This window comes from Callospermophilus lateralis, chromosome X, assembly GCF_048772815.1.
Source record: "Callospermophilus lateralis isolate mCalLat2 chromosome X, mCalLat2.hap1, whole genome shotgun sequence".
NCBI lineage: Eukaryota > Metazoa > Chordata > Mammalia > Rodentia > Sciuridae > Callospermophilus > Callospermophilus lateralis.
In genome coordinates, this window is record NC_135325.1 from 50,702,943 (window position 1) to 50,728,406 (window position 25,464).

General features: G+C 41.5%; 1 protein-coding gene across 1 annotated transcript; it reads left to right on the forward strand.

The window, feature by feature from the left end:
- Positions 1–771: 771 nt before the first annotated feature.
- LOC143638534 (uncharacterized protein CXorf49 homolog) lies at positions 772–4,235 on the forward strand. The gene is made up of 5 exons (XM_077106439.1): positions 772–2,019; positions 2,586–2,742; positions 3,263–3,339; positions 3,602–3,647; positions 4,195–4,235. Exons 1-5 carry the CDS (start codon positions 772–774, stop codon positions 4,233–4,235), a joined length of 1,569 nt encoding a protein of 522 aa, XP_076962554.1.
- The last annotated feature ends 21,229 nt before the right edge of the window (positions 4,236–25,464 follow it).

Sequence of the window (25,464 nt, forward strand, 5' to 3'; positions counted from 1 at the left end):
AAATCACAAACACCTTCTCTTTGGCTCTTTAGGAAACAAACAAACAAATTTGAACTGCTGATGTCTGACTATGGACTTTCTTTCCCACTTTCCTATTGGGCCTTTCATCCTCTTGGGCAACAGGGGCTTGCAAATCCTTTCTAGGTTGGTTGCTTCTCATCCATCATTGCATTGAATCCTCGCAGGCCTCTGTGCTAGGTGTTGTTATGTCCCCTAGTTTATAGATGGGACACTGTGACTCAAGAGGTGAGGCCCTCATAGGATAAGAGGCTCCCTGCCCAACGTGGCAGGACAGTAAGAACTGAGTAGAGCACACCCACACCTAGACTAAAATGCCTGAATTGGCTTGTCAAGAGCTAGTATAACTAGAGTTTGCTAAAGCCCGAGGACCCTCATTCCTATTGGCCAGGGCTCATAGGGGCAGGGGCATGCTGGTTGCCCCGGAAAAATTAAGCAGAGTGCACCCACACCTGGACTTCACTGCCTAAAATGGCTTGTTCAGGGATAGTATAATTAGTGCTTTGCAGCGTCCAAGGACCTTCATCCCTATTGGCTAGGGCCCAGAGGGATGACCCAACAAGGGGTATGCTGGTTGGCAGGAGAGGACCAATGAGAAAGCCAAAACGAGGCCATCAAAGGCAATCAATGCCATGCGGCGTTTGAGGTAAGCTCGTGGCACACCTGTGGTGACTGAGTTATCGAATGCCCAGCAGCTCTAACCCTGACTGCAGTGACCGTCTCTCCTCAAAACTGGCTACTTGGATCAGCGACATGAGCTCTACTAAGGAGGCTTCCGTTCTGGGAGATAGTTTTGTCCAGGACCGTGGGACGTGCACTAGCATGCCCGGAGTAGGCCACAGAGGCCCTCGGAGACTGGGTCTCGGCCAGGACCTAGAATTGGGGCCACCACGTAGTGGGGATGGCGAGGGTGATCTTCCAGACCCCCAGGATTTTGAGTTCAACTTGGAGGGTGACTGGGAAGAGATGGAGGCAGGCAACATGGTGCTTCGCGGCTGCGAAGCCAGGCCTAACACCCCAGCTGATGAGGGGGCTTGTTGGAACTTAATGCCCCACCTCACTATAGAGCCTGAAACCATCATTCAGGAGCTGACTGGCTGGGAGCCCTATGACTCCCTCGGCTACCTATATCCTGACAGCTCTGCGGCAGAAAGGTCCACCATTTGGGCTAACACAGAGGTAGGTCTCAGAGGGAGAGGTGTGCAGGCTCTGAGTTCTTTGGAAATGCGGCCAGCCCTTGCTGCCCCACTGTGCCATCCCAGTTGGCCTGAGGGAAGACGGGCCTGGGGGAACCCACAGAGACAAACCAGAAGTAGAATAATGGTCAACAGGGAAGCCCTGCAGCCTTCTGTTATTCCTGAATATTCAGATGTGTTTAATGAGTTACAGCTGATTAGGGAACGCATTTACCCCAAAGGAAGAGGTCAGGCAGTGTTCAACAGCTCCAAGATACCTGGAGACACAGCCAGAAGCACTAGTGCCTCTGCTTGGGGGAATGTCCTTCATATGCCAGTCCCTCTGATGACCCCTGCACCTGGCACTCTTGCTTCAGCCATGAAAAAGACTTTGGAAGAGCTGGAAGCTGGTTCCTCTAAGAAAATGCAAAGTGTGCTCTGGGGCAAGAGAGGGAGAAGGCATAGCTATCTAGGAGCTACTGCCTCTGCTGCTGCTTCAGGGGGCCTGCCCAGGGCCAGCCCCAAGAAGAAGCCCATTCAGGAGAAGAAATCCCTGAGGGATGGCTCTAAAGTTACTCTTGTCAGGACCTTCCCTTCATGGGGTCAGAGAATCAAGGCAGCTCCATTGGAACCAGCCACCTTCCCCTCAGTCTCAGGTATTCCCCTGCTTGAGATGTCCAAGAGGCATTCCTTGTTGCCCTTGGAACCAAAACAGGCCAAACACAGTGACACTGGAAAGAGATCTATAGCCAAGAAGACATGGCAGTCCCAGCTGGTGGCCTGTGAAGATAGTGGCCTAAGTAGAGATGCAGTCCCACAGGCTCACGTAAGTAGGTGTTCATCCTCCTCATCCTCCTCCTCTTCCTCCCCCCGTCACTCTACCCTTCTCTGCCCTTGTTCCATCTGCCCCTTGCTAAGGGGTGGTTGTTGGGAGCCCACTTGTCATTGGGATGCCAAATTGTTTTTTTTGGTTGTTGTAGGAGCAAACATCAAGAAAGTACCTGCTAGGTACCAGTCCCTGTTGCCTATACTTTTTGCATTTCCTACCTCCTCCCCAGATGGGGGTTGGAATGGGTAGCAGGACTGGCTACTGACTATTTCAGGTGACCCCTTACTGTATTGACTGCTCATCTTGGGTGTTTATTCCCATCTGCCCTCCTGATTTCTACCCCCCCAGCTCTTCCCCCAGGGCACCTGAGCTTTCCCATTGCCCTCCCTGCTTTTCTGACTCATTTCTACCTCCTGGGCTCGGCTGTTTGAGGGATACAGTGCTGATGAAATGAGCCTTGGGATTCTTCCACTGATCCCCACCTCACCTCATCCCCTGCACACACATAATCATACTCTACAGGCACATCCTCTAACCTGACTCAGTGAGAAATTTTTTGTTAGTTTTCAATGCACCGGCCAGGGACGCCTGCCATGTTTATGCATCCTGGAGAAATCGGTAGAAGTGACCCCAACACCACAGTTTCCCAACCTCCAGGAAGCTCCCAGACCTGGGATCTGAGCCAGGGAGGCCTCATATCCAGAGCCCCTGCACCCTTTGGTGAGTCTTAAATGTTTGATGGAAGGGAAGAGGGAGGGGAAGGGAAACCTTTGGCTCCCTTACTTCTGAGGGCCCAACCTTGCCCCCAGGTTTCCCTGGCTACCCAAATTGTGCTCCCACAGGTAACTAGGTGTGGGCATGGCCAGCCTCAGGCATCTTGGTTCCCTGCTTGGGTTTATGTAGTAGGGATAATTTGTAGCAATTTCCCAAACACAAGCCCTGAAGTAGACTTCTGAACAAAGCCTTTTATGTTGGGTCCTCTTCGGCCATATGGCTTCTCCCAGAGGCTTGCTGTGGCTGCACCTCTGCTAGTATCCATCCCAGAGCCAAGGGGTTAGGGGCCACACCTGTGGCTGACCCTGGGGAGTAGGGAAGGCAGGCTCAGAGATAGGTGGAAATGCTGGGCAGAGCAAATGCAACTTGCTGCCAGCAGAGGGGGCTGCTGCCTCACTTTAGACCCAGCCAGGCCCTCTGTATTTCCCAGGCAGACTGGGGAGCTGGATTTTGTGTGTTCTTTCAGGTGACCAGACGTCAGCTGTGCGTCCCCTGATTCATGAAAGGCAAGAGCAGCCACATGGAGCATTGGGCTGTCCCTGGGTAATGCTTTCTATGGATCCTAGAAATGACTGCCCCAACTAGATGGTGGACTTCATGTCCAGGTTAAGCAGAATTAGGTGCACCCTCAGATCGCATGTCCAAGGGAGGGAGGGCTCCTCCTTTTCACTGAGAACTCCCTGCCTGTGTTGCCACAGGATTTGGGGTACGAGGAACATAAAGAGTGGGGGATGAGTGGGAGGATCAGAGAGAGGAGGCCAGAATATTATCTTCATTTTTCTTTCTCTAATGCTTGCTGGACTAGTGTGTGGCCCTGCAAAAAGAAAGAGATGACCTCAAAGAACAATTAGGTATGAGAAGCCCTGGGTTGGGACAGGGGTAGGACAAAGGCAGATGTCTGTGTCTCCCAGTAGGGTGGCCTGGGGCAGGGTGGGGCTGTAGATATAGGTTGTACCCTAGGGCAGGACATTCCTATGCCTGGCCCTGGAGTTTTTTGTGCATTGACTGCTAGATCTGTGTGAAAAGAGCAATGAATTTTCCATTCCACATATTTTGCCATAGACATGTCCTTCTGTAAGGATCTTTAGAGATCTCCTTTATTTCTCTGTAATTGCTGGTTGGTGTGGCTTGTTTGTTTGTTTGCTTATTTGTTTTTACTGTGTTTCTGAATGGGTCTGCCATGGCCCATTGTTTGAGTACTACTGGTACATGTTGTCTTGGAGAAAACGGTTTCATGTTGTATTTCAATGAGCGTTGGGGGAGTCAGTCCTAGGAGCTGTTTGGACAGGGCTGTTGGAGTGAGGTTGCAGGGCTAGCAGATCCCCACAGTGTGGGGGTAGGCAAACAGTTTTCCATACATATATTACTAGAGTGCCCACTTATACCTGTATATTTCAGCTGCAATGCAGTCCCTCACGGACAAGTTCCAGGCCCTTTGAAGTGAGTATAAGGTTTACAACATCCCTTTCTCACAATTTTAGCTATCTGGGAATACTGTGGGTTGGCCCTGGTCATGTTGCAACCCTGACTCTGATCTGCTTCACAGGTTCAACCCATTACCTTCCTATAAGATGAGCAGCTGGTACCTGTGGAGCCCAGGAGCAGCATTGAAGCTGATTCCCTCTGATTATTAGCACCTGGTGGTTCTTTTCTGCCCCCCCCCGCCCCCCTGCTTTTGCACTTGTCCATCACAATCCACAGGAGTTTGGAATTAAAGTGCCTCTCATATTCCGTGGCTTGCCATCTGTCTCAGGGGTGAAAGCTTGCAAGGAAAGAAGAAAGATGGGGATCTGTCCTGTTTCAAAGCAAGTTAAGAACAGTACCCTTGGCATTTTATGTGGGGCCTCACCCTGAGGGGAATCTGGGTAAGCCTGAGCACATGGTTCCTGCTCAGGCTTACCATGGTTCTCTGAGTCCTGTGTGGGCTGGGCCCGGCCATACTAGCATTTCCTCCCTTTGCCCAGTGACCCTCTTGGTGCTTTCTGCTGGGTCCTTATCTCTGGAGTTCACATAAGACCCATTCTTGCTTCCTGTCCCCACTTTGGCAGAACTAATGAACCTCTTCCAGAGCTCTTGTGCCTTCTACTTTCCCTGCTTTGTTTCACTGTCCTGTTTCTCCCTTCTCACCCTTCTTTTCCATCCTAAGCATCCTTGATCTCTCCCAAGGCTCTCCCTAGTGGCCTTTCCTGAGTTATTTCAACAGGCATTAGAGGGCAGAGTTGAGCTTGTCTCCCTCCTCTCAGACCCAGACCTCTTTGGAGACTCGCTGTCTTCCACTTGTGGCACCCCACAGATATACAGCTCAGCTAGAAATTGCCCATCATCCTTAGTTCCTGCTTAGCTCTCACCGTTGAAGTTCAGTTGCTAAATCCTGTCAGTTGACCTTCTTCCTTTTAGTAGAGGGTAAAGGCAGAGGTCACATTCCATGGCACTCTGAGTCCTGAGTGGCAGAGCAAGGTGAAGGTACAGGAAACTTGGAGAAATATATGGAGTTGTCTCTGGGTTGTAGGTGGAGGCAGTGAGTGTCTGGTTCAACCTTAGCAAAATGACTTTCCAGCACTTGAAACTGATGGTCAGGCATCAGAACTTTCATAACGTCCAAGTCCTAGCCAGTCAACCAGCCTTCTCCTTGCCTGTCAGCTCTTTCAATTCATACCAGTTACAGAATAATGTTTCTGTAAGGAGTATACCACACCACTAGCCATTGTAGGAGCTGAACTTTTCAGCTCTAGGGGAATAAGTGGCAGATTGTGAGGTTTGAATTGGAAAATTCCATTGGGTCCAAATGGGACCTGCTTTGCACCCATTCCCTCATTAAGTACCTACCCAAGCCACTGCTTTCCCTCAAACCTTCTCTGCCTTCCAGGTGAATGTGGGGTGCCCTGGAGAGTCCTCTAGACCCCATCCTGCCTCTTCATTCAACTCCAGTGACCTCTGGAGTTTGGCTGGATCATGTTCCTGTGTTTGATGCCACTGAACCTTGGAACCCTGAGCCAAATCCCACTGGGACTGGTTATTCAGGCTCCCACTTGTTCATTTCCAAACATGAGTTTTTCCCCTGAGGGCAGAAAATATGGTCTCCTTGCCAGACTCCAGTTAGGGCAGAAGGGATGTCAGCTAGCCAGTCAGTGAGAGATCTGTGTTAAGGTGGAAGAAGCAGAGCTGGTGAAGTTAGTCATAAGGGTTGTGTTTGTACCCTAGTATAGCTCCACTGATATGCTACTCCCCTGATAAAGATGGACCTGTACCTCCCAGGATAGTATCTGGTGCCAGAATTCATTTCAGTTGGAACTGGTCTAGATATCATTCACTTCTGCTTAAAGGATGAATGATTGCTCTTAATGAAGATCCCTCACCAAGATATAGAAATTGAATTAGATCAATTTAAATGTCAAATGACAAATGCAGGAAATGTAAGCCTAAAATTTGGTAATTTTGAAGAGATGAAGCCAGGCAACCACTACTACGCTCTAGAGACTGTACACTGAACCTTCAGACATCCCATTGGAGTATCTCTTTGTGAAGGAAGTCAAATGCAGGTTACCTACCATATGACTCCATTTATGTGCCGTGGAAAAGGCAAACAGAGACAGGAAAAGATGAATTAGTGGTGTCAAGGGCATAGGGTTTGAAAGGGTTAACTACCATATGGCATGGTGGGATTTGGGGGTATAGATTGTGGTTTTGGTTGCATAACAGTATGCACTCAAAGAAATCAGACAAAAATGTAAATTTTATCTCAGTACATCTGTCTTTCTAGAAAATATAAACATTGCATCTCAAATTTATATAGAAATTTACTATTTACTTCCTTTAAGTATTAGGATTTTGTTTTCTCATTTAATCTTTATTTTTGTTCTTATTAGTGCCTTATAGCTACACTTAATAGTGGGGTTCATTTTGACACAATCACACATGCGTGGAATATAATTGCTTTATTTCAATCCCCATTACCTCTTCCCTCACCCCTATTCCTTTCCCCCATCTATTTATTGTTTTCATAAATTGGTATTTTATAGGTATAGGTCCAGTGACCTCTGGAGGTTGGCTGGATCATGTTCCTGTGTGGTATTCACCATGGTACATTCACGCATATTAACAGCATAATTTGGTCAACCTCATTTAGCTGTTCCTCTCCTTTCCCATTTCTCCCTTCTCCCTCTTATCCTCTTACTACACTCCAGTGATCTCCCAAGAATATTCATGGTATCCACTTCTTTTCCCCACATATTTTACTGTAGTTTCAGCATATAAGAAAAAGACTCTAACTTTCTGAGTCTGGCTTATTTCACTTTTCATGATGCTTTCCAGTTCCACCCGAATGACATAATTGCATTCTTCGTTAAAGCTGACTAAAACTCCATTTTGTATGTATGCCACATTTTCTTTATCTATTCATCTGTGATGAGCATCTGGGCTGGTTCCATAACTTGGCTATTTTGAATTGAGCTACCATAAACACTGAAGTGCCTGTAAAACTGCAGTATGCTGATTTTAATTCTTTTGGATTAATACCAAGGAGTGGGATGGCTGGGTCATATGGCGATTCCATTCCCAGTCTTGAGGAATCTGCATATTGCTTTCCCAAGTGGTTATACTATTTTACAGTCCAATCAACAAGGTATCAGTGTACCTTTTCTCTCACACCCTTGGAAGCAATTATTCTTATTTCCTATCTTGATTGCCATTCTAAAAGTGGGGACATGAAATCTCAGTGTAATTTGATTTGTATTTCCCTAATTGCTAGGAATGTTGAACATTTTATTATATTTTTTGGCCATTTATAATTCTTGGGAAATGTCTGTTCTTTTCTTTTTCCCTTTTAATGATTGGGGTTTTTTGTTTACTTTTTTTTTTGATGTTAAGCATTTTGAGTTCTTTATGTATTCTAGATATCAGTCCCCTGTCAGATGAATAACTGCAAAGATTTTCTTCCATTTTGTAGGCTCTCTTTATGCTCGTAAATGTTTCTCTTTTGCTGTGCAGAAGGTTTTTAATTTGATGTTGTCCCACTTAAGTGTGTCCTTCCTTCCTCCCTTTCTTCCTATTGTAATTGGACATGATTCCTTTATTTCACTTATTTTTATGTGGTGCTGAGGATCAAACCCAGTGCCTCACACATGCTAGGCAAACACTCTATCACTGAGCTACAACTCCAATCCATTGCTTTTATTTCTTGAGATTTAAGGGGTATTGTTAAGGAAGTTGGTGCCTGCCCCAACATGTTGGAGTGTTGACTCTGTTTTCTTCTAACAGTTGCAACATTTCGGGTCTAATTCCTAGGTCATTGATTCAGTTTGATTTTCATTTGGTATGGGGTGAGAAATAAGGATCTAATTTTATTCACCTACATATGGATATCCTGTTTTCCCAGCACCATTTGCTTAAAAGGCTGTCTTCTCCAACATGTTTTTGTCACCTTCATGGAGTATGGGATGACTGTTTTTATGTGGGTTTGTCCCTGTGTTGTCTTCTCTATTCCATTGGTTTTCATGTCTTTTTGGATGCCAATACCATGCTGCTTTTGTTACTATAGCTCTATAGTATAATTTGAAATCAGGTATTAATATACCTCCAGCATCATTCTTCTTACTCAGTATTGCTTTGGCTCTTTTGAGTCTTTTATTCTCCTAAATGAATTTTAGAACTGTTCCAGTTCTGTGAAAAATATCATTGGCTTTTCTTTTCTTTTTTTTTTGGTGATTGCATTGAATATGTTTAAAACATTAAGTCTGCCTATTCAAGAGCATGGAAGGTCTTTGAACTTTCTAAGGTATTCTTCAATTTATTGCTTCAGCATTCTATAGTTTTCATTGACAAGGTCTTTCTCTTCCTTGATTAGATTTATTCCCAAGTATTTCATTTTATTTTTGAAGTTCTTGTGAATTGTAGTGTTTTCCTGATTTCTTTCTCAACAGGCTCATTATTGGAATATAGGAAAACTATTGACTTTTGTATGTTGATTTTACACCCTATTACTGCTTTGATTTTTTAAATCAATTCTAGTAGTCTTCTGGTCAAGTTTATTGGGTCTTCTAGATATAGGATCACTTCATCACCAAACAGATGCAATTTTACTTTTGTGTATTTTCTTTTTATCCCTTTAATTTTCATCTCTTGCCATATTCCTCTGGCTAGAGTTTCAAGAAATGTGTTGAATAAAAGTAGTGAGAATGGGCAGCCTTGTCTTCCTGATTTTAGAGGAAATGCTTTTAGTTTTCCTCTATTCAGTATGATGTTGATTTAGTGTTTGTTATATATAGCCTTTATAATGTTGAGGTAAGCTCCATGTAGCTCTATTCTCTCAAAAGTTTTTAACATAAATGGGTGCTGGATTTTGTCAAAGGCTTTTCCTCCATCTATTGAGATGATCATGTGATTCTTTAATTCTACTTTTTTGTGGTGAATTACATTTATTGATTTGTATCTGTTGAACCAACTCTGCATCCCTGGGATGAAACCCACTTGATCTTGGTGCATTATCTTCTTAATATGTTTTTGAATGTGGTTTGCTAATATTTTATTAAGGATTTTTGCATCTGTATTCACCAGGGATATGTCTTTCTGGCTTTGGTATCAGGGTAATCCTAGCTTCAGAGAATGATTTTAGGGGTGTTTCTTCCCTTTTTGTATCATGAAATAATTTGAGGAAGATTGGCATTAGTAACTCAATAGAGAATCCATCTGGTCCTGGGCTTTTCTTGGTTGGAAGGCTTTTAATTGCTGCTTCAATCTTGGCACTTGCTATTGATATGTTTAGGTTTTCTATATCCTCATGGTTCAATTTGACAAATTAGAAATCTGTCAGTGAGTTATGGTTTGGATGTGGTGTCCCCCAAAAGCTCACATGTGAGACAATGCAAGAAGGTTCAGAGGAGAAATAATTGTGTTATGGTAGCTTTAACCTAATCAGTGATATAATCACCTGATGGGATTGAATGGGAACTAAAGACAGGTGGAGTGTAGCTTTGGGGTATAAGTTTTATCTGGAAGTGGAGATCTCTCTGCTTTCTGACCCTCACGTGAGCTACTTCCCTCTGCCACACTCTTCCACTATGATGTCCTGCCTCACCTTGAGCCTCAAGGAATGGAGTCTGCTGTCTATGGATTGAAACTGTGAGCCCCAAATAAACTTTTCCTCCTCTATAATTGTGCTGATTGGGTTTTTTAGTTGCAGTGATGGAAAAGCTAACTAAAATACAATATCTTCTAGATTTTCCCATTGATTGCAGTATACATTTTCAAAACAGTTTCTAATGATATCTGGATATCAGAAGTATCTGTGGTGATATCTCCTCTTTCATGTCTTAAGTTTATTAATTTAGGTATTCTCTTTATTTTGGTTAGTTTGGATAAGATTTTATTAATCTTGTTTATATTTTCATAGAACTGATTTTTTGTTGCATTGATCTTATAATTGTTTTTTTGTTTTTAGTTTCATTAATTTCAGCTCTGATATTATTTCTGTCTCCTACTTATTTTGAAATCAGCATGTACTTCCTTTTCTAGGGTTTTGAGTTATAAAATTAGATCGTTTATTTTGGGATCTTTCTATTTATTTTAATGTAGGCATTGAATGCTATAAACTTTCCTCTTAGAATCACTGTCATACTGTCCTAGAAATTTTGATATGTTGTATCTCTGTTTTCATTTGTTTCCAAGATTTAAAAAATTTCTTCCCTGATTTATTTTATAGCTTATTCCTCATTTGAAAGTGTATTATTTAGTCTCCAGGTTTTCAGATGACTTCTTACTTTTTATATTTTTATTGATTTCATTCATTTTATTGATTTTACTTATTCCATTATGATCTGATAAGATACAAGGTATTATCTCTATATTTTATTTGCTAAGATTTGATTTGTATCCTAAAATATGGTCTAGTTTTTAAAAAGTCCCATGTGTATCTGAGGAGGAAGAGAATTCAGTTGTTTGGAACATTCTATAGATGTTGGTTAGGTCCATTTGAATAATATTGAAGAGTCTTAGTTTATGTCTGGATGAGCCGTCTATTGGTAAGAGAGTTATGTTGGAATCACTCAGTATTATTGTATTGGGGCCTATTTGATTCTTTATATTGAATAGGGTTTGTTTATGTAGGTGCACCAAAGTTAAGGTCATAAATATTTAAAAGCATATCTTGTTGCTGAATGATTACCTTAAGCTGTATGAAGTAACCTTTTTTTGTCTCTTTTGATTAATTTTTGCTTGAAGTCTACTTTATCAGTTCTGAGATTAGCTACTCTTGCTTTCTTTGAGTCTTAATTTTCATGGTTTATCTTTTTCCATCCTTTTACCTATAGCCTTGGATACATTTGCCTGTAAGGTGAGTCTCTTGTAACCATCACATGGTTAGGTCTTGTTTAATGATACATTTTTTGATGGGGTAGTTTAGATTGTTTATATTCAGTATTATTATAGAGAAATGATTTTTATTTTCTGTCATTTTGATTGATTTCTCATTAATCCAGACTTGATTCTCCTTTAACTGACTATTCTTCTAGTGAGATTAATCCATATGCTGGCTCTGATATTTATTTTTCATTTCTAGGTGAAATATCTCATTGAGTATGTTTTGTAGAGCTCTTAATAGTTATGAAGTCTTTTAATTTCTGTTTATCATGGAAAGTTTTTTATTTCATTTTCAATTCTGAAGGGTAGCTTTGTTTAATACAGCAATCTTGGCTGGAATTCATTATCTTTCAGGGCTTGGCATATATTATTTTAATCCCTCCTGACTTTCAGGGTACAGGCTGAGAAATCAGTACAAATTCTTAATCAGTTTACTTCTAAATATAACTTGCCATTTTTCTTTTGTAGCTATTACAATTTTATCATTATTCTATATATTTGGTATTTTATTTATAACATGTCTTGAAGAGGATTTTATTTTGATCTTGCCTATTTGGAGTTATGAATGCATCTTGTTTTTGGATTTCCATATCATTCCTGATGGTTTTCTGATATTTCATTGAAGACTTTGCACATTCCTTTAGTTTGTATTTCATTTCTTTCATATACACCAATGATTCTTAGATTTGGTTTCTTAATGTTTTCCCAGATTACTTGAATATTGTGGTCATAGTCTCAACACCTTTTCTTTATTGTTTATTTTATTTTCAAGATTATATACTTTGTCTTTGAGGCCTGAATTGTTCTTCAAAGTGATCTAATTCATTGGTTATTCTTTCAATTGAATTTTTAATTTAATTTATTGAGTCTTTCATTTCCAGGAATTCTGTTTTGTTCTTTTTCAGAGACTCGTCTCTTTATTGAAATGTTCTTTCACTTCCTTTGTATTCTCTCTTAGTGTATTCCCTGGATCTTCTTTTAGTTAATTGGAGATTTTAATTATCAACTTTCTAAATTCATTTTCTGACATTTCTTCTACTGTAGTATCCATGGTTTTGTTGTATTGTGAGATTATTAAAGTGGCTTGTTTCCTTGAGTTTTCATATTGTTATTATTTTTTAAAAAATGTATTTATAGGTGGACAGAATGCCTTTATTTTATTTGTTCAGTTATATGTGGTGCTAAGGATTAAACCCAGTGCCTCACATGTGTTAGGCAACCACTCTGCCACTGAGCTACAGGCCCAGCCTGTTAGTATTTTTGCCCATCTTCTGGGATGATTCTGTCTTCTACTTACATATAAGGAAATTTTTAGTGAGATGCCTTTTCTTTACTATGTGTCCTGGGTTGAGTGAATGAATGTCTTGATGTTAGTATTTTCACTCAATTTGAATTTGCAACTATATCGGGTCTCTAATACCATAACGAGAAGAAGTACTAATACCAAGTAATTATAGCTACTTGAGAATAATGTCTTACACTACTAAATTCTTTAAAAAACTTATTAACAATGTTCTTCAGCAGCCCTGCTAATCTATTGTTCTTGGTCAGTTTTTTGAAATAGTGTTCTTTCTGGGGTTCAGATATTATAAAGTTTGTTTACTCTCAATTTGGATCCAAAGTGTTCAAATTTGTTAGAGGAGTCTGCATGCAGAGTTTCACTAGCTTCTTGGCTGGACATCTCTGATGCTGCCCTCTTTCTGGGAGACTCAGAGTATGTGCTTGCATTAGGAGGGTGGAATGATTCGGACTAACCTACAATCTTTTCTAGGCTTTGAAGAGATAAGAGATGACACAGAGCTCAACATGTTTCATCTGATTTTTTTTAGGGGGGGGAAGGTACTGTGATTGAACTCGGGGGCACTCAACAAATCAGCCACACCCCCAGGAATTTTTTTGTGTTTTATTTAGAGACAGGGTCTCACCGAGTTGCTTAGTGCCTTGCTGTTACTGAGGCTGGCTTTGAACTTAAAATCCTCCTGCCTCAGCCTCTAGGGCCTCTAGGATTACAGACATGTGCCACTGTGTCTCATTTACCTCTAGAATTTTTTAATCTCTTTCCTTATGTCTTCTGCTATTCATTATTCATTCAGTAGTATATTATTTAGTCTCCAGGTGTTAGAGTAACTCCTATTTTTATTTTATCATTGATTTCTAATTTCATATATGGTGATCTGATAGAATGCAAGATATAATCTCTATTTTTATTTGCTAAGAGTTGCTTTGTGACATAACATATGGTGTATTTTAGCATTATCTGTGTGCTGCTGAGAAGAAAGTGTATTCAGTCATTGATGAAATATTCTATATATGTCTGTTAATTCTAAATTATTAATTTCATTTCTTAGTTTTACAGCTTCTTTAGTTTTTGTTTGGAGGATCTACCCACTAATGAGAGAGGTATGTTAAAATTACCCAGTATTCTTGTGTTGTGGTCTATTTGATTTTCGAAATTGAGAAGGAATTGTTTGATATTTGTAGATGTTCCATTATTTGGACTTAAATATTTGCAGTTGTTATGTTTGTTGATACATAATTCCCTTAAGCAGTATGAAGAGTCCTTCTTTGTCCCTTCCAATTAATTTTGGCTTGAAATCCACTTTATCTGATATGAGGACAGAAACCCCTGCTTATTTATGAGGTACATGAGAATGGTAAGTTTTTTTTCACATCCTTTTACCTTCAATCTGTGGATTTCTTTTCCTATGAAATAAGTTTCTTGGAGACAGCATATTGTCAGGTCTTGTTTTTTAATCCAACGTACCAGTCTATATATTTTGATGAGTTTATACCATTTGTACTCAATGTTATTATTGAGAAATGATTTTATTCCCTGTTATTTTGATATATTTCTGGTTTTTAATTTGAATTAGTTTCTGTTCTTATTGACTATTTTTCTAGTGTAGTTACTCCCTTTGCTGGTTTCACTTTTATTTTTCAGTTCTTCTTCATGAAATATTTTATTGATATGTTTTGTAGTGAAGAATTTCTAGTTGTGAATTCTTTTAACTTTTGTTTATTATGGAAGGCTTTTATTTCATCATCAATTCTGAAGCTTAATTTTGGTAGGTATTGTATTCTTGGCTGGCATCCATTTTTTTCAGAGCTTGGTATCTATTATTCCAAGACCTCCTAAATTTGAGGATCTGGGTTGAGAAATGAGCTGAGATCTTAGTTTCCCTCTATTTGATCTGTTGATTTTCTTTGGCAGCTTTTAAAATTCTGTCTTTATTCTGTATGTTAGGCATTTCATACTAATGTTCCCCGCTGTGGGCCTGTTGTAATTTTGTATATTTAAGGCCCTGTAATCCTCTTGTATTTGATTTTCCATTTCATTCTTTAGGTTTGGAAATTTTTCTGATATTATTTCATTGTAAAGATTGTGCATTCTGGGGCTCAGAGGTAGAGTGCTCACCTAGCATGTGTGAGATCCTCAGTACCACATAAAAATAAAATAAAGGTTTTGTGTCCACCTATAACTAAAAAAATAAATATTTTTTAAAAAGATTCTACAAAAAAAGATTGTGCATTCCTTTGGTTTGTATCTCCAAGCCTTCATATATCCTGATTACTCTTCAATTTGTTCTTTTCAGGTTATTCCACATTTCTTGGAAGTTCTGTTCATGGTATCTTAACATCTTTTCTCCATGGTCAACTTTATTTTCAAGATTATATATTTTTTATTCATTGCCTGGAACTCTGTTTTCCAAGTGGTCTAGTGTTCTGGTGATGCTTTCCATTGAATTTTTAATTTGGTTTAACAAATTCTTCATTTTGAGGATTTCTGATTGATTTTTTTTTCAGAATTTCTTTTTATTGAAGTGCTATTTTACTTCCTGTATTTTCTCTTTTATTTCACTCCTTGCATTGTCCTTTACCTACACATCAGTGAAACATATACATTCTAAACTTTTTCTCTGACATTTCTTCTACTGTGGTGTTGATGGATTGTTTATGGAATCATCTTAGTTTGTTTAGTGTGATTAGTTCCCTTGATTTTTTATGTTGTTTGTGTGACTACCCATCTAACAATATGGATTTGAGGCAGTAGAGTGTCTACCCTGTGGCCTTAATAGTGTCTCTGAAGTTTTTCACTACCTCACCATTTAGGGGGATCCAAATAATAACAACCAATGCAAACAATAATAGCACTTTAAACCAAATTCTTCCTGCCGAGACTTCTACAATGTCAGTTGTCAGAATAAGCAAAATTGTGATTAATTCTTGCCCACTGTAAAAACAGTAAGTTTGCAAAAGGGTCTACAATTTCAAATGTTGATAGAGAGAGAACAGAATTTATGTAGAATGTGATGATTATGGGGCATGAGGAGATAAATTTGATGAAAAAAAATTAAAGGAAGAGGGAAAGAGGGAACAATAGAGATTGACTCTTAGCAGAAGAGAAAAGGATCAAGGGAAACAGATACGTGAGAGAGATAATAATATAAAAGTTAAAACTTAAAAATAAAAATTAAACAATACAAAAAACCTACACTATACAAATTAAAATCCTAGTTCTCAAAATACTGATCCATGAAAAATAATTTGTTTCAAAAATGTTAGAACAGAGAAAAAATATGAATATGTATAGGTGTCCATGAACCATTCAGGTCACATTTTAACAGAAAAAGATTAAAACTAAAAAAAGATCTTGAAGAAAATTTAAGGAATCATTTCTGTTGGGAATTCAAAAAATTCTCAGCTTCCTTTCTAAGCAGTGTTAGGTGGGCTGGAGTCTGATGCTTGCTTCACCCTCAGCGTGAGTTTGCTGGACTGTGAGAAGAAATCTCATAGGTGGAACTACTAGAGGCCAAGGTTAGGCTTAGGTAGGCTCCAGGTTTTTTGTTGAATGGTGATTGGTCTGAAGATTTTAAATCAGCACACCTCTAGGGCCCAGCATAGTCTTGCTAGTCTATGCTGGAAGACTTCACCCCAGGAATCTCCCCAGGGTTCCACTTGTGTGGTGGAGGAGACAGTTCTGAGTCCTCTCCTTACCTATTGTCCCCCTGTTTCCTGGTCTCTTAGATTCAGTCTCCAAACTCAATTTCTCCCACTCTGCCCTTTCAAATTCCCTGCCTGGTTTGTCTTTCCCAGCTGGTCCTGCCTGCAAGCAGCCTTTCAGTTTACTTGGGCAGTGTCTTTGATCTCTGATCTCTCCATACCTAGATAAGCCTCAGGCCTCCTAGAAATGCAGGTTCCTTTAATTCCCTTATCCCTACACTTTAACTCAAAGAGGGTCCACTCTGGTTGGTGATTCCAGTGGCAGCAGTGGCAATGGCACTGGGGATTTCTTCCTTATTTTATTATATCTAGCCCCCTGGGTCCCTGATCTGTTTTGAATGTCCAGTATTTAATCCCAGTAAAGTCACCCCTCATTTTTTTCACCAACCTTGCTGAGATGCTGCCTATCTGCTTTCTTGATTTCACACCATGAGCAGCCAGGAAAGCATCCTTCTCTATGACACTGTCTTGAAACTCCCCTGAACTGCTGTTTTGATTCATGCTTAAGGAGTTGCTATGATAGTGTGGCTTCCTATGAATCACCTTATTCCACTCCCCAAATGGATAGAATACATCTATTAAAAGGATGTTAAAAATATTATTAATAGTTAAGAAGTTCACCAGACTTGGTGGTGCGTGCCTGTAATCCTTTTGTCTCAGGAGACTGAGGCAGGAGAATTGTGAATTCAAAGCCAGCTTCAGCAATGTAGCAAGGCTCTAAGCAACTCAGCAAGAGTCTGTGTCTAAAAAAATATTTAAAAAAGGCTAGGGATATGGCTCAGTGGTTAAGAGCCTCTGTGTTCAATACCTGATAACAAAAACAAAACAAACAACCCCCCCCCCCGAAAGAACAGAGTAAAGAAGTTGAGGTATGAAGTCCAAAAGGTCAAAAGAAAGTTTGCAATATTCCAAAGGTGAGAGAAAGTGAAAGCAAAGTTATGCATAAAGTCCCTAAAGAGAGGGGCCGGGGTTGTGGCTCAGCAGTAGAGTGCTTGCCTAGCACGTGCAAGGTCCTGGGTTTGATCCTCAGCACCACATAAAAATAAATAAAATAAAGGTATTGTGTCCAACTAAAAAAAAAAATCCCTAGAGAGGGAGGAAGTGAAGAAGTAGAATAAGTTTTTTTTTTTTTTTGCTATTTGAGGGAGAGGTGAGGAGAGTAAGGGTATTAAAATAGCAAACAAGTAGAGCAGAACAACCACCACCAATATTCAAACAACTAAAAAACAACAAAAAAGCAAGTTAAAAAGTCACTACCTCTAGAAAAACAAATAGTAAAAGGTTAATAAAATGAAAATAAAATGGGGAGGGCTAGAAATGTGTATATGAACATGATTCAGTCAACAAATATAGCAAGAATAAGAACTAAAAAAATAATTTAAAAAGTTCTTAATTAAAAATTCTTAAATATTTCCACTGAGGTAGCTGAAGTTGAGTATTTACTTCCTATTCCAAAGTGTCCTCTGTAGAATCCTTCTTGGTCTGACCATGTGCCACTTAGAGGGATCCAGGGGTGGGTAATTAAACCCAACCTCCTTTGGTGATTTTTGCCATTCCATCTGATGACCCTTTGTTTGGGGATATACTCCAGAGTGTTGAAATTGTTGCACCAGTAGTGTGCAAAGACTGGACATCTGGATTTCTAATGCTTCCCCAGAGTTCTTTCTATTCATAGGGCCAGGTGACAGAACTCTCTGGGTAGATGGTCCATGACAGGTTTCCTGTGGCCCAGCCATCACCCAAATATGAATTCCCAAGTCTCCAGCCACAAATGAAATTACACCCACCTGAACAAAATTTTCTAATCCCTCTCAGCTGGTCATTCCCACCACAGAGCTCAAAAGGAAATTGCACTTTCCTGTCCCCAGTGTAATAATTCTTGTCTGGACAATTTCCTTGAACCTTTTCTGCTAGTTTTTCGTGTACTGTGGGGCTCAAAAGGAGATCAGATTGCACTCTCCACTGTCCCTCTGTCTTGAATTCCCTGGATCCAACATTCTCTTTAAATGTTTTGAGATCATGATTACCAGGTGTGCTTTAGGTCACAGAGTGCAAGTATTTATTCAGGACTCTCAGGTTCTCATAGGAACAAGTTTTGGCACAAATTCCTTGAGCTGGATTTCCACCTCTGTTCTTCACTTCGAAGTAGAGAAACATGGAGCATATTTTGTATGCCAACTATGTTACAGTCTCCCCTCTTTTAACCTCTTAATGTGCAAAGGTATATCACTATATTTCCTTAAGTAGATGAAATTTGTACTAGGATCCTTAATCATGACATAGTATGTATATATCTTTTCATATCCTGAAGGATTCAGTTTGTTAACATGCTATTTCCGCCATTTGCTCCTAAGTGTGATTGACCTGGGATTTTCCTGTCTCGAACTGAGCTTGTCAAGATCTAGTAGGGAGGCAATTTCAACCCTACAATATTAGTTGTGGAGTATCCCTCCTTTTTGATTTTTCTGCCAGATAAACACAAATACTCAGGACCTCACTGGTATTTGAGATGAAAAAATGCCAAACTCCTAGAAGCAGAGTAGAGTGGTAGGGAATGATGGTGAAGTTATCAAGGATACAAAATTTCAGTTAGAGAGGAAGCACAGCTTAAGGAGATACGTTATCTAGCCTGGTCGCTACAGTTAATAACAATGTATTGTGTACCTGAAAATAGTCACCTGAAAGTTGACAGTAAAAGGCTGGCAATCAGAGGTTCAGGAGAGTAGAGCGAGGGGTGAGGGAAGGTTGATCAATGGGCACTTAGGTAGGTAGGTAGGGGTAAGGAGTCCTGGTGTGCAATTGCACAGTAGGGTGCCTATACACAACAATTACATACTGTACATTTCAAAAAGACAGAAGAGGACTTCTCCTGTGGCCACCCCATGGGAAGAAGGTGAGATGGCAGAGGACATCGCCAAGTCTCAAGTCACATGGATGATGACAGCACGATGTTTGGAAAGATCACCTGAAAGCAAATCCTAGTCAAAATCATTTTAAGGATGAGCAAGGCCTTGCTTCCCATGACCTTTCCCTGAAGCACTAACATGCTTTCTGGAGGTACCCCAGAAACAGGTACTCCAGATTTCTGTAGCAGCAGCAGATGCTGAAAAAAGTATTCTTGGACATTTAAAGATCATTGGCAGGAAATGTACTTTTAATCTGGGCCTGAAGAAGGCTTACTGAATATTGGTGAATGAAGGTTCAAGGACAGTGAGGAGGCTATCATTCATACACATGTGCATGTCCTTGGAGGTAGGCAGTGAATTATCCTGGTTAAGCATGATTTTGGGATGACTGTCCCTTCTCTAGGCAGTGATCAAGTTTGCAAGTTCCAAAATTTTAAAGCACTACACTCACTTTTGTCTGCGTAGTGAGAAATGGAGGAAATGATTTCTAAAAAGTAATCCATTGTGGTCTAGTGAAAAAAAATCTAGAAGAAAGGATTTTAAATATTTTCATTATATGGAAATGATAAATGAGACAATTTGTTTCAACTAATTTACTTATTATAAAATCTATACATGTACTGAAATTTCACGATATTCTATATGTAGTTTTTATGTCTTAGTCCAAGAACAATACAGAAAACAAAATTGCTATAAAAGATTTTAAGTATTCTCATAGTAAAATTGGTATGTGAAACAATGCATGTTAATTAGCTCAATTTAGCCATTCCATGATTTGCACATATTTCAAAATATTATGTTATACACCATAAATATATACAATGTTTATCAATGATACATAACTAAAAATAGGCCAGGTGGAGCAGCACAAGCCTGTAATCTCAGATACTCAGTATGCTGAAGCAGGAGAATAGTCTGGGCAACATATAAAATCTTGCCTCAAAATAAAAATGAAAGCCTAGTGCAACAGCACATGCCTGTACTCCAAGCAGCTCAGGATACTGAGGCAGGAGGATTGCAATTTCAAAGTCAGCTTCAGCAACTTAGCAAGACTCAGTCAAGAAATTTAAAAAGTTTAAAAAGGCTGGTGATGTATATTTCTGTGGTTAAGCACCCCTGGATTTAATCCCCAGTCCAAATATAACTAAAAAGGCCTGTAGATGCAGCTGAGACATAGAGTGCCCCTGTGACTGAGGCAGGGCCCCTGCATAGGTGTGGAAGCAGGACAAACTGAGATATGCATTTCTGCTGCTTCTGTGAATATGCCTGTCCAGGAAATGGACCTCAGGACCCTAAACCCCAGGTTTGCACAACTGGTGATGGAGTGACAGCTGAGGGTTTTCTGTCCCCATTTCTTTCAGTAGTAGTGCCCATTAGGGATTGAGCTGGAGTGGGTGGCAGCTGAAGCTGGGAAAAATTTGAGGTGCTCACACTAGAGAGAGAGAGAGAAGAATGCAGCTGGCACAGTGGGGCAAAGCTTCTCTCCATACGCATTAGGCTGAGCATGCTTAGGCAGAGCCAATGGGTGGGGGCTTCTCTCTCCCTGTTTCATTTCGGGTGCCCACTGAGGATCTGGTGGGGGTGGGTCATGGCTGCAGCTGGGTAAAATTCCTCTTGGCTGAGGTGCTCCCGATACAGAGTGAGAGCAGAATGCAGCTGGCAGAGCTGGCCCCTTTCCCTCCACACCCTCCTAGGCTGAGCGCTCTGATGGTGAGGTAATGGCTGGGGGCTTTTCTCTCCCCTCCCTTTTCATTTATAGTGCCCACCAAGGATAAAGTAGGGGTGGGTCGTGTCTTGAAGTGGGTAAATTTCCTCTGTGCTGTGGTGCTTGCAGGAGGGAGGGAGGGAGGGAGGATGAGTGCAAGGCAGACCATGGCAGTGGGCAACGTCTCTTCTCTCTGGATGTTCTGAGGCTGTGCACCTCAGGAGTAGGCCTACAGACCAGGCCACAGCTGAGTTGCTCAAGTCTGCCCCAGTAGCCTCTGTGGGTGGGGGTACAGTGGAAACTCAGAGTTCCTTGTCTACCCTGCTAGTGACAGTGGCCCTTGTGAGGAGCTGGGAGAGGAGCAGTGGCAATCCTGAGCAGTCCAGGCTGCCATGGGGCAACACACATGACTGGCCACATTCTCAGTCTCACAGGGCAACCTGGGTCATGTGAACAGCACACTCTGTGGCTCTCTGCATTACAACACCTGTTCCCTACTATGTAGCACTTTCAGTGGGTGTGTGTCCTAGTCACCTCCCTGAGTTAAATCTGGTTCTTGAGGCAGTCACCTGCTGAGCCAGTGCAGTGGAACAATTGTGAGGTCCCATAGAGGTGCATATGCATGGGATTCTGGCCCCTCATGCAGTCTAACTTCAGACAATAGTTCCATTCTCTGGAGGCAGGCAAAACATGGCTGTAGTTAGGCTCACTCAATGAGGCGTCTGGCAAGCTATGTTATGGTTTATGTTATGTTTTTAGTATGTAGCCTAGGCCATGGATAGTCTATGTTATGGTCAGTGTGTAGTCAATGTCAGAAACATTGGTTCAGTGTATGTACTCAAGATCATAAACATTTTGCTTGTGAGTGTGTGCCCACTTATGTAACCTGATTGCAGTGAGTATTCTTTGGCCTGCAAATAAAAAGGGTCTATGAATCTGACACAACTTTCCTATGTATATATATGTGCCATGGCCTTCTCATCTCTGCTGTCAGCAGTGGCCCTGAATTGGGGAGATACCAGACAAGGAGTGATGGGAGATGAAGAAAAAATTGACAGAGAGAAAAGGGTGGGAGCAGGTGGGCAGCCACACTCTGATTTAGTTTGACTGACCCAGAGCTAGTTAAGCATGTTTATTATATAGGTTTCATCAAAAGGTTATTTGAGGGAAAGTTTCAGCAAAGCAGGCAATCTGAAGGACACAGGAATGGTAAGACATTAGGATTATTTTGTTATGCTCAGAATGCTTTTTCCCCAGGAGTTGGTGCCTGAACTCAAGGCCTCAACTGATAATTCTGAGATTTTTAAAAATATTTATTTTTAGTTATAGTCGGACACAATACCTTTATATTATTTATTTATTTATTTTATATGGTGCTAAGGATTGAATCCAGGGTCTCACACATGCTAGTTCTACCAGTGAGCCACAATCCCAGCCCTAATTCTGGGGTTTTGCACAGAGTTTTCTCAGGCCAGGAAGTGAGCATTCTTGACCTGCATTTTTGCACAGGCACTTCCCAGTACAATAAACCCACAAGAGAATAAGACAATGATTCAAATTACCACTCTCTGCATACATGTATATACCAGAGTGAATCTTACCTTCATTTACATCCAATTTTTTTTTAAAAATAACTGTGTAAATGTCAGAAAGATCAATAAGAGGAAAAGAGCAGGCAGTGAGGAAGGGGAAGGAGAAGCACTGGGGACTGGATTAGAAGGAGATATATCCCATGCTGTTTTATGTCATGATGGATTCTCCTGTCATGTATAACTAAGAAAAGAACTATGAAAAAGGCTTGGGGGATAAATGGAACTGACAGGGGCTAAAGATGAAACTGGAGGCTGGAGGCTATTGTCACCTCTGAATAAAGCATGCTCAATATCCTATTTGCATCTTGCATCTTCTTTCACCTGCTGGGATCCCAAATGTGTCTCCTGGTTCTGAGCCCCTGCACAGGCTACAGAATTTTGAGGATTCACTGAGATGACAGCTGGCTACAGGATTCTGAGGATTCACTGAGAACTATGGTAAACTTCTGTACCAATGCCAGACTATTGTGCACACTACAGGCCTCTTCTGCATATAGTCTGTAAGCCTGCAAGGGATGGGCCATGAAACGGGCCCTTAGCTAGGATTTTCAGTATCTGTACTGATAGACATTGTATTTGCATATTGAAGAACATATGCTTCCATGATTTGTTTCCCAACAAATTTGTAATTAGTGTAGAATAATGCTACTGAGCTCAGACACCTGTAATCCCAGTCACAGTGGCTTGGGTGGCTGAGGCAAGAGGATCACAAGTTCAAAGCCAGCCTCAGCAATTTAGCAAGGCCCTAAGCAACTTAGTGAAACCCTGTCCCAAAATAAAAAATAAAAAGGGCTGGGCATGTATCTCAGTAGTAAAGTGCCCCTGAGTTCAATCGCTAGCACCAAATAAAAAAATGGAAAATGCTATTAAGACAGGCAAGATGGCTGATAGAGGCAACCAGCACTCACCTGTTCCTCCACAAAGAACCAGGAACAGGTGAATAGGGGCATGTTGAGGTAAGTGACCATGGGAGGACACTGGAATTCAACAGTAGAGAAATCAAAACCTTGTAAAATGCAGAGACCTGGGACAGCAGTATAGCAAGAGAAATGAAACATCCCATCACCTGCCTGCTGGTTCCACAGCTGGGGTAGGCGGAGTGTCCCATGGCAGGAGTAAAGGTGAAAGAGGGAGACCCAGCAAACTCTTGTCTGTACAAGTACTGACAGCCCTTACTATTGGCAAGATTCATGGCCCCTGCCCTTGCAGGCTTGCAGCCTAAAGGGACAAGAGGCCTGAGGTCTACACAGTAGTCTGGCTTTGGAAAAGGAATTCACATCTTCTCTCAGTGAACCCTCAGGATCCCTGTCGCCAGGAGCCATGTTGAAAAGGGAACTATCGTCTGAATTTAGACTGCTTTTGGGGTCAGAATCCCATGCATATTCCCATCTCTGGAACCCCACAGATGTAGCAGTGCACTGGCTCACTGCCTCATGAACCAGACTTGGTTTGGAGGACTGGCTCTGACACACACCAGCTGAGTGTGCTACATAGTGGGGAATGGGCATTGCAATGCAGAGAGGAGCAGAGGGTGCTGTCCACTAGAACCAGAGGATCAGGGAGCCTGCCCTCTCTGAGATTAGGAACGTGACCAGCCATGTGTGGTTTCACATGGGAGCCAAGACTGAAATCTGTCACCCGCAGGGTTCCCACTGCTTCTCCCCCAGCATCTCACAGGGGCAACTGTCATTAGCAGGGTAGAGAAGGAACTCTGAGTTTCCACTTCTCCCTCACCCACAGAGGTTGTTGGAGCAGATTCGAGAAACTCAGCTGGCCACAGCCCCACCCCTGAGTTGCACAGCCTAAGAAATTCCACAGAGAAACTTTGCCAACGGACACCATCTGCATTCCAAACTCACCCTCCCTCCTGCAACCCTTGAGCAAAGAGGAATTTTACCCAGACCCAGCTGTAACCCACACCCACTAAGTCCTTGGTGGGTGTTACGGATGAAAGAAAGGGAGGGGGAGAGAAAAGCCCCCAGCCATCACCTTGTCATTAGAGTGATCAACCTAAGGGAGTATGGTGGGAAACTGCCCAGCTGTGCCAGATGCATTCTGCTTTCCCCCTCTGATGCAAGCACCTCCACTGACGGGAAATTTTCCCAGCTTCAGCTGTGTCCCACTCCAGTTCAATCCCTGATGGGTGCTACTATGGAAAGATAAATGACACAAAAGCCCTTGGCCATCATTCCATAGCCAGATGTGCATATCTGATGTGGGGGTTGGGGTGAGGTCCTGTTCCTGGACAGGCATTCCCCCAGAAGCTGCAGAGAGAAAAAACACAACATTTTCTGTTTCCACATCTATGCAGGTCCCCTGCTTCATTCACCCCCCTTACCTTATACACACTACTGAAAAGTCTTGGTGTGTATGTCACAGAGGAGTAGCTGTGATTCCTGGTCCTCTCCTCATCCCATGAAGCACCTGGGCTGGCACCAGTGTATAATGAGAGGACTCCTCACCACAAATAGAACAGCCAGTACCAGGTCCCATTCCAATAACAGAGCCATTATCAAGAGTGTCTGAGGAAACTCCCATCACCCAAAAGGAGCCACAATTCCTACTCTAGGTGCACCCACTGCAAACTACACCATACCTTCTTACACTGACAGATTGTCCCCACTCTTCCACAACCTGCAAAACCTGACTGGTTTTCTCCAACTCCAGTATAGAATGCACTGTGCCCAGACTCACTAATTGTAGCCAAAGAAGCGACAGGGGGATTATACTCCCTCATTCAGCTGGAAATAAACTCAGCATTGCAGAACAGACTGACACCCCAAACTACATCTTCAGGAGAAAGCAGCTTATTTTGAAGGCCTTCCCATAATAGTAGTGGAGATATCCATTTCACCAGCTGTGCAAATCTCAACATAGGAACAGAAGAAATATGAGAAAAAATAAACAAGGTAGGGGCTGTGGATATAGCTTAGAGTGCTTGCCTCGCATGCACAAGATCCTGGGTTCAATCTCCTGCACCATAATAAATAAATAAATAAATAAACAAATAAATAAGGTAATATGATAACTACTGAAGTTTATAACTCTCTAGTGAAAAACTCCAAAGAAAGCTGTGGTTGTGGCTTAGTGATACACACTTGCCTAGCATGTG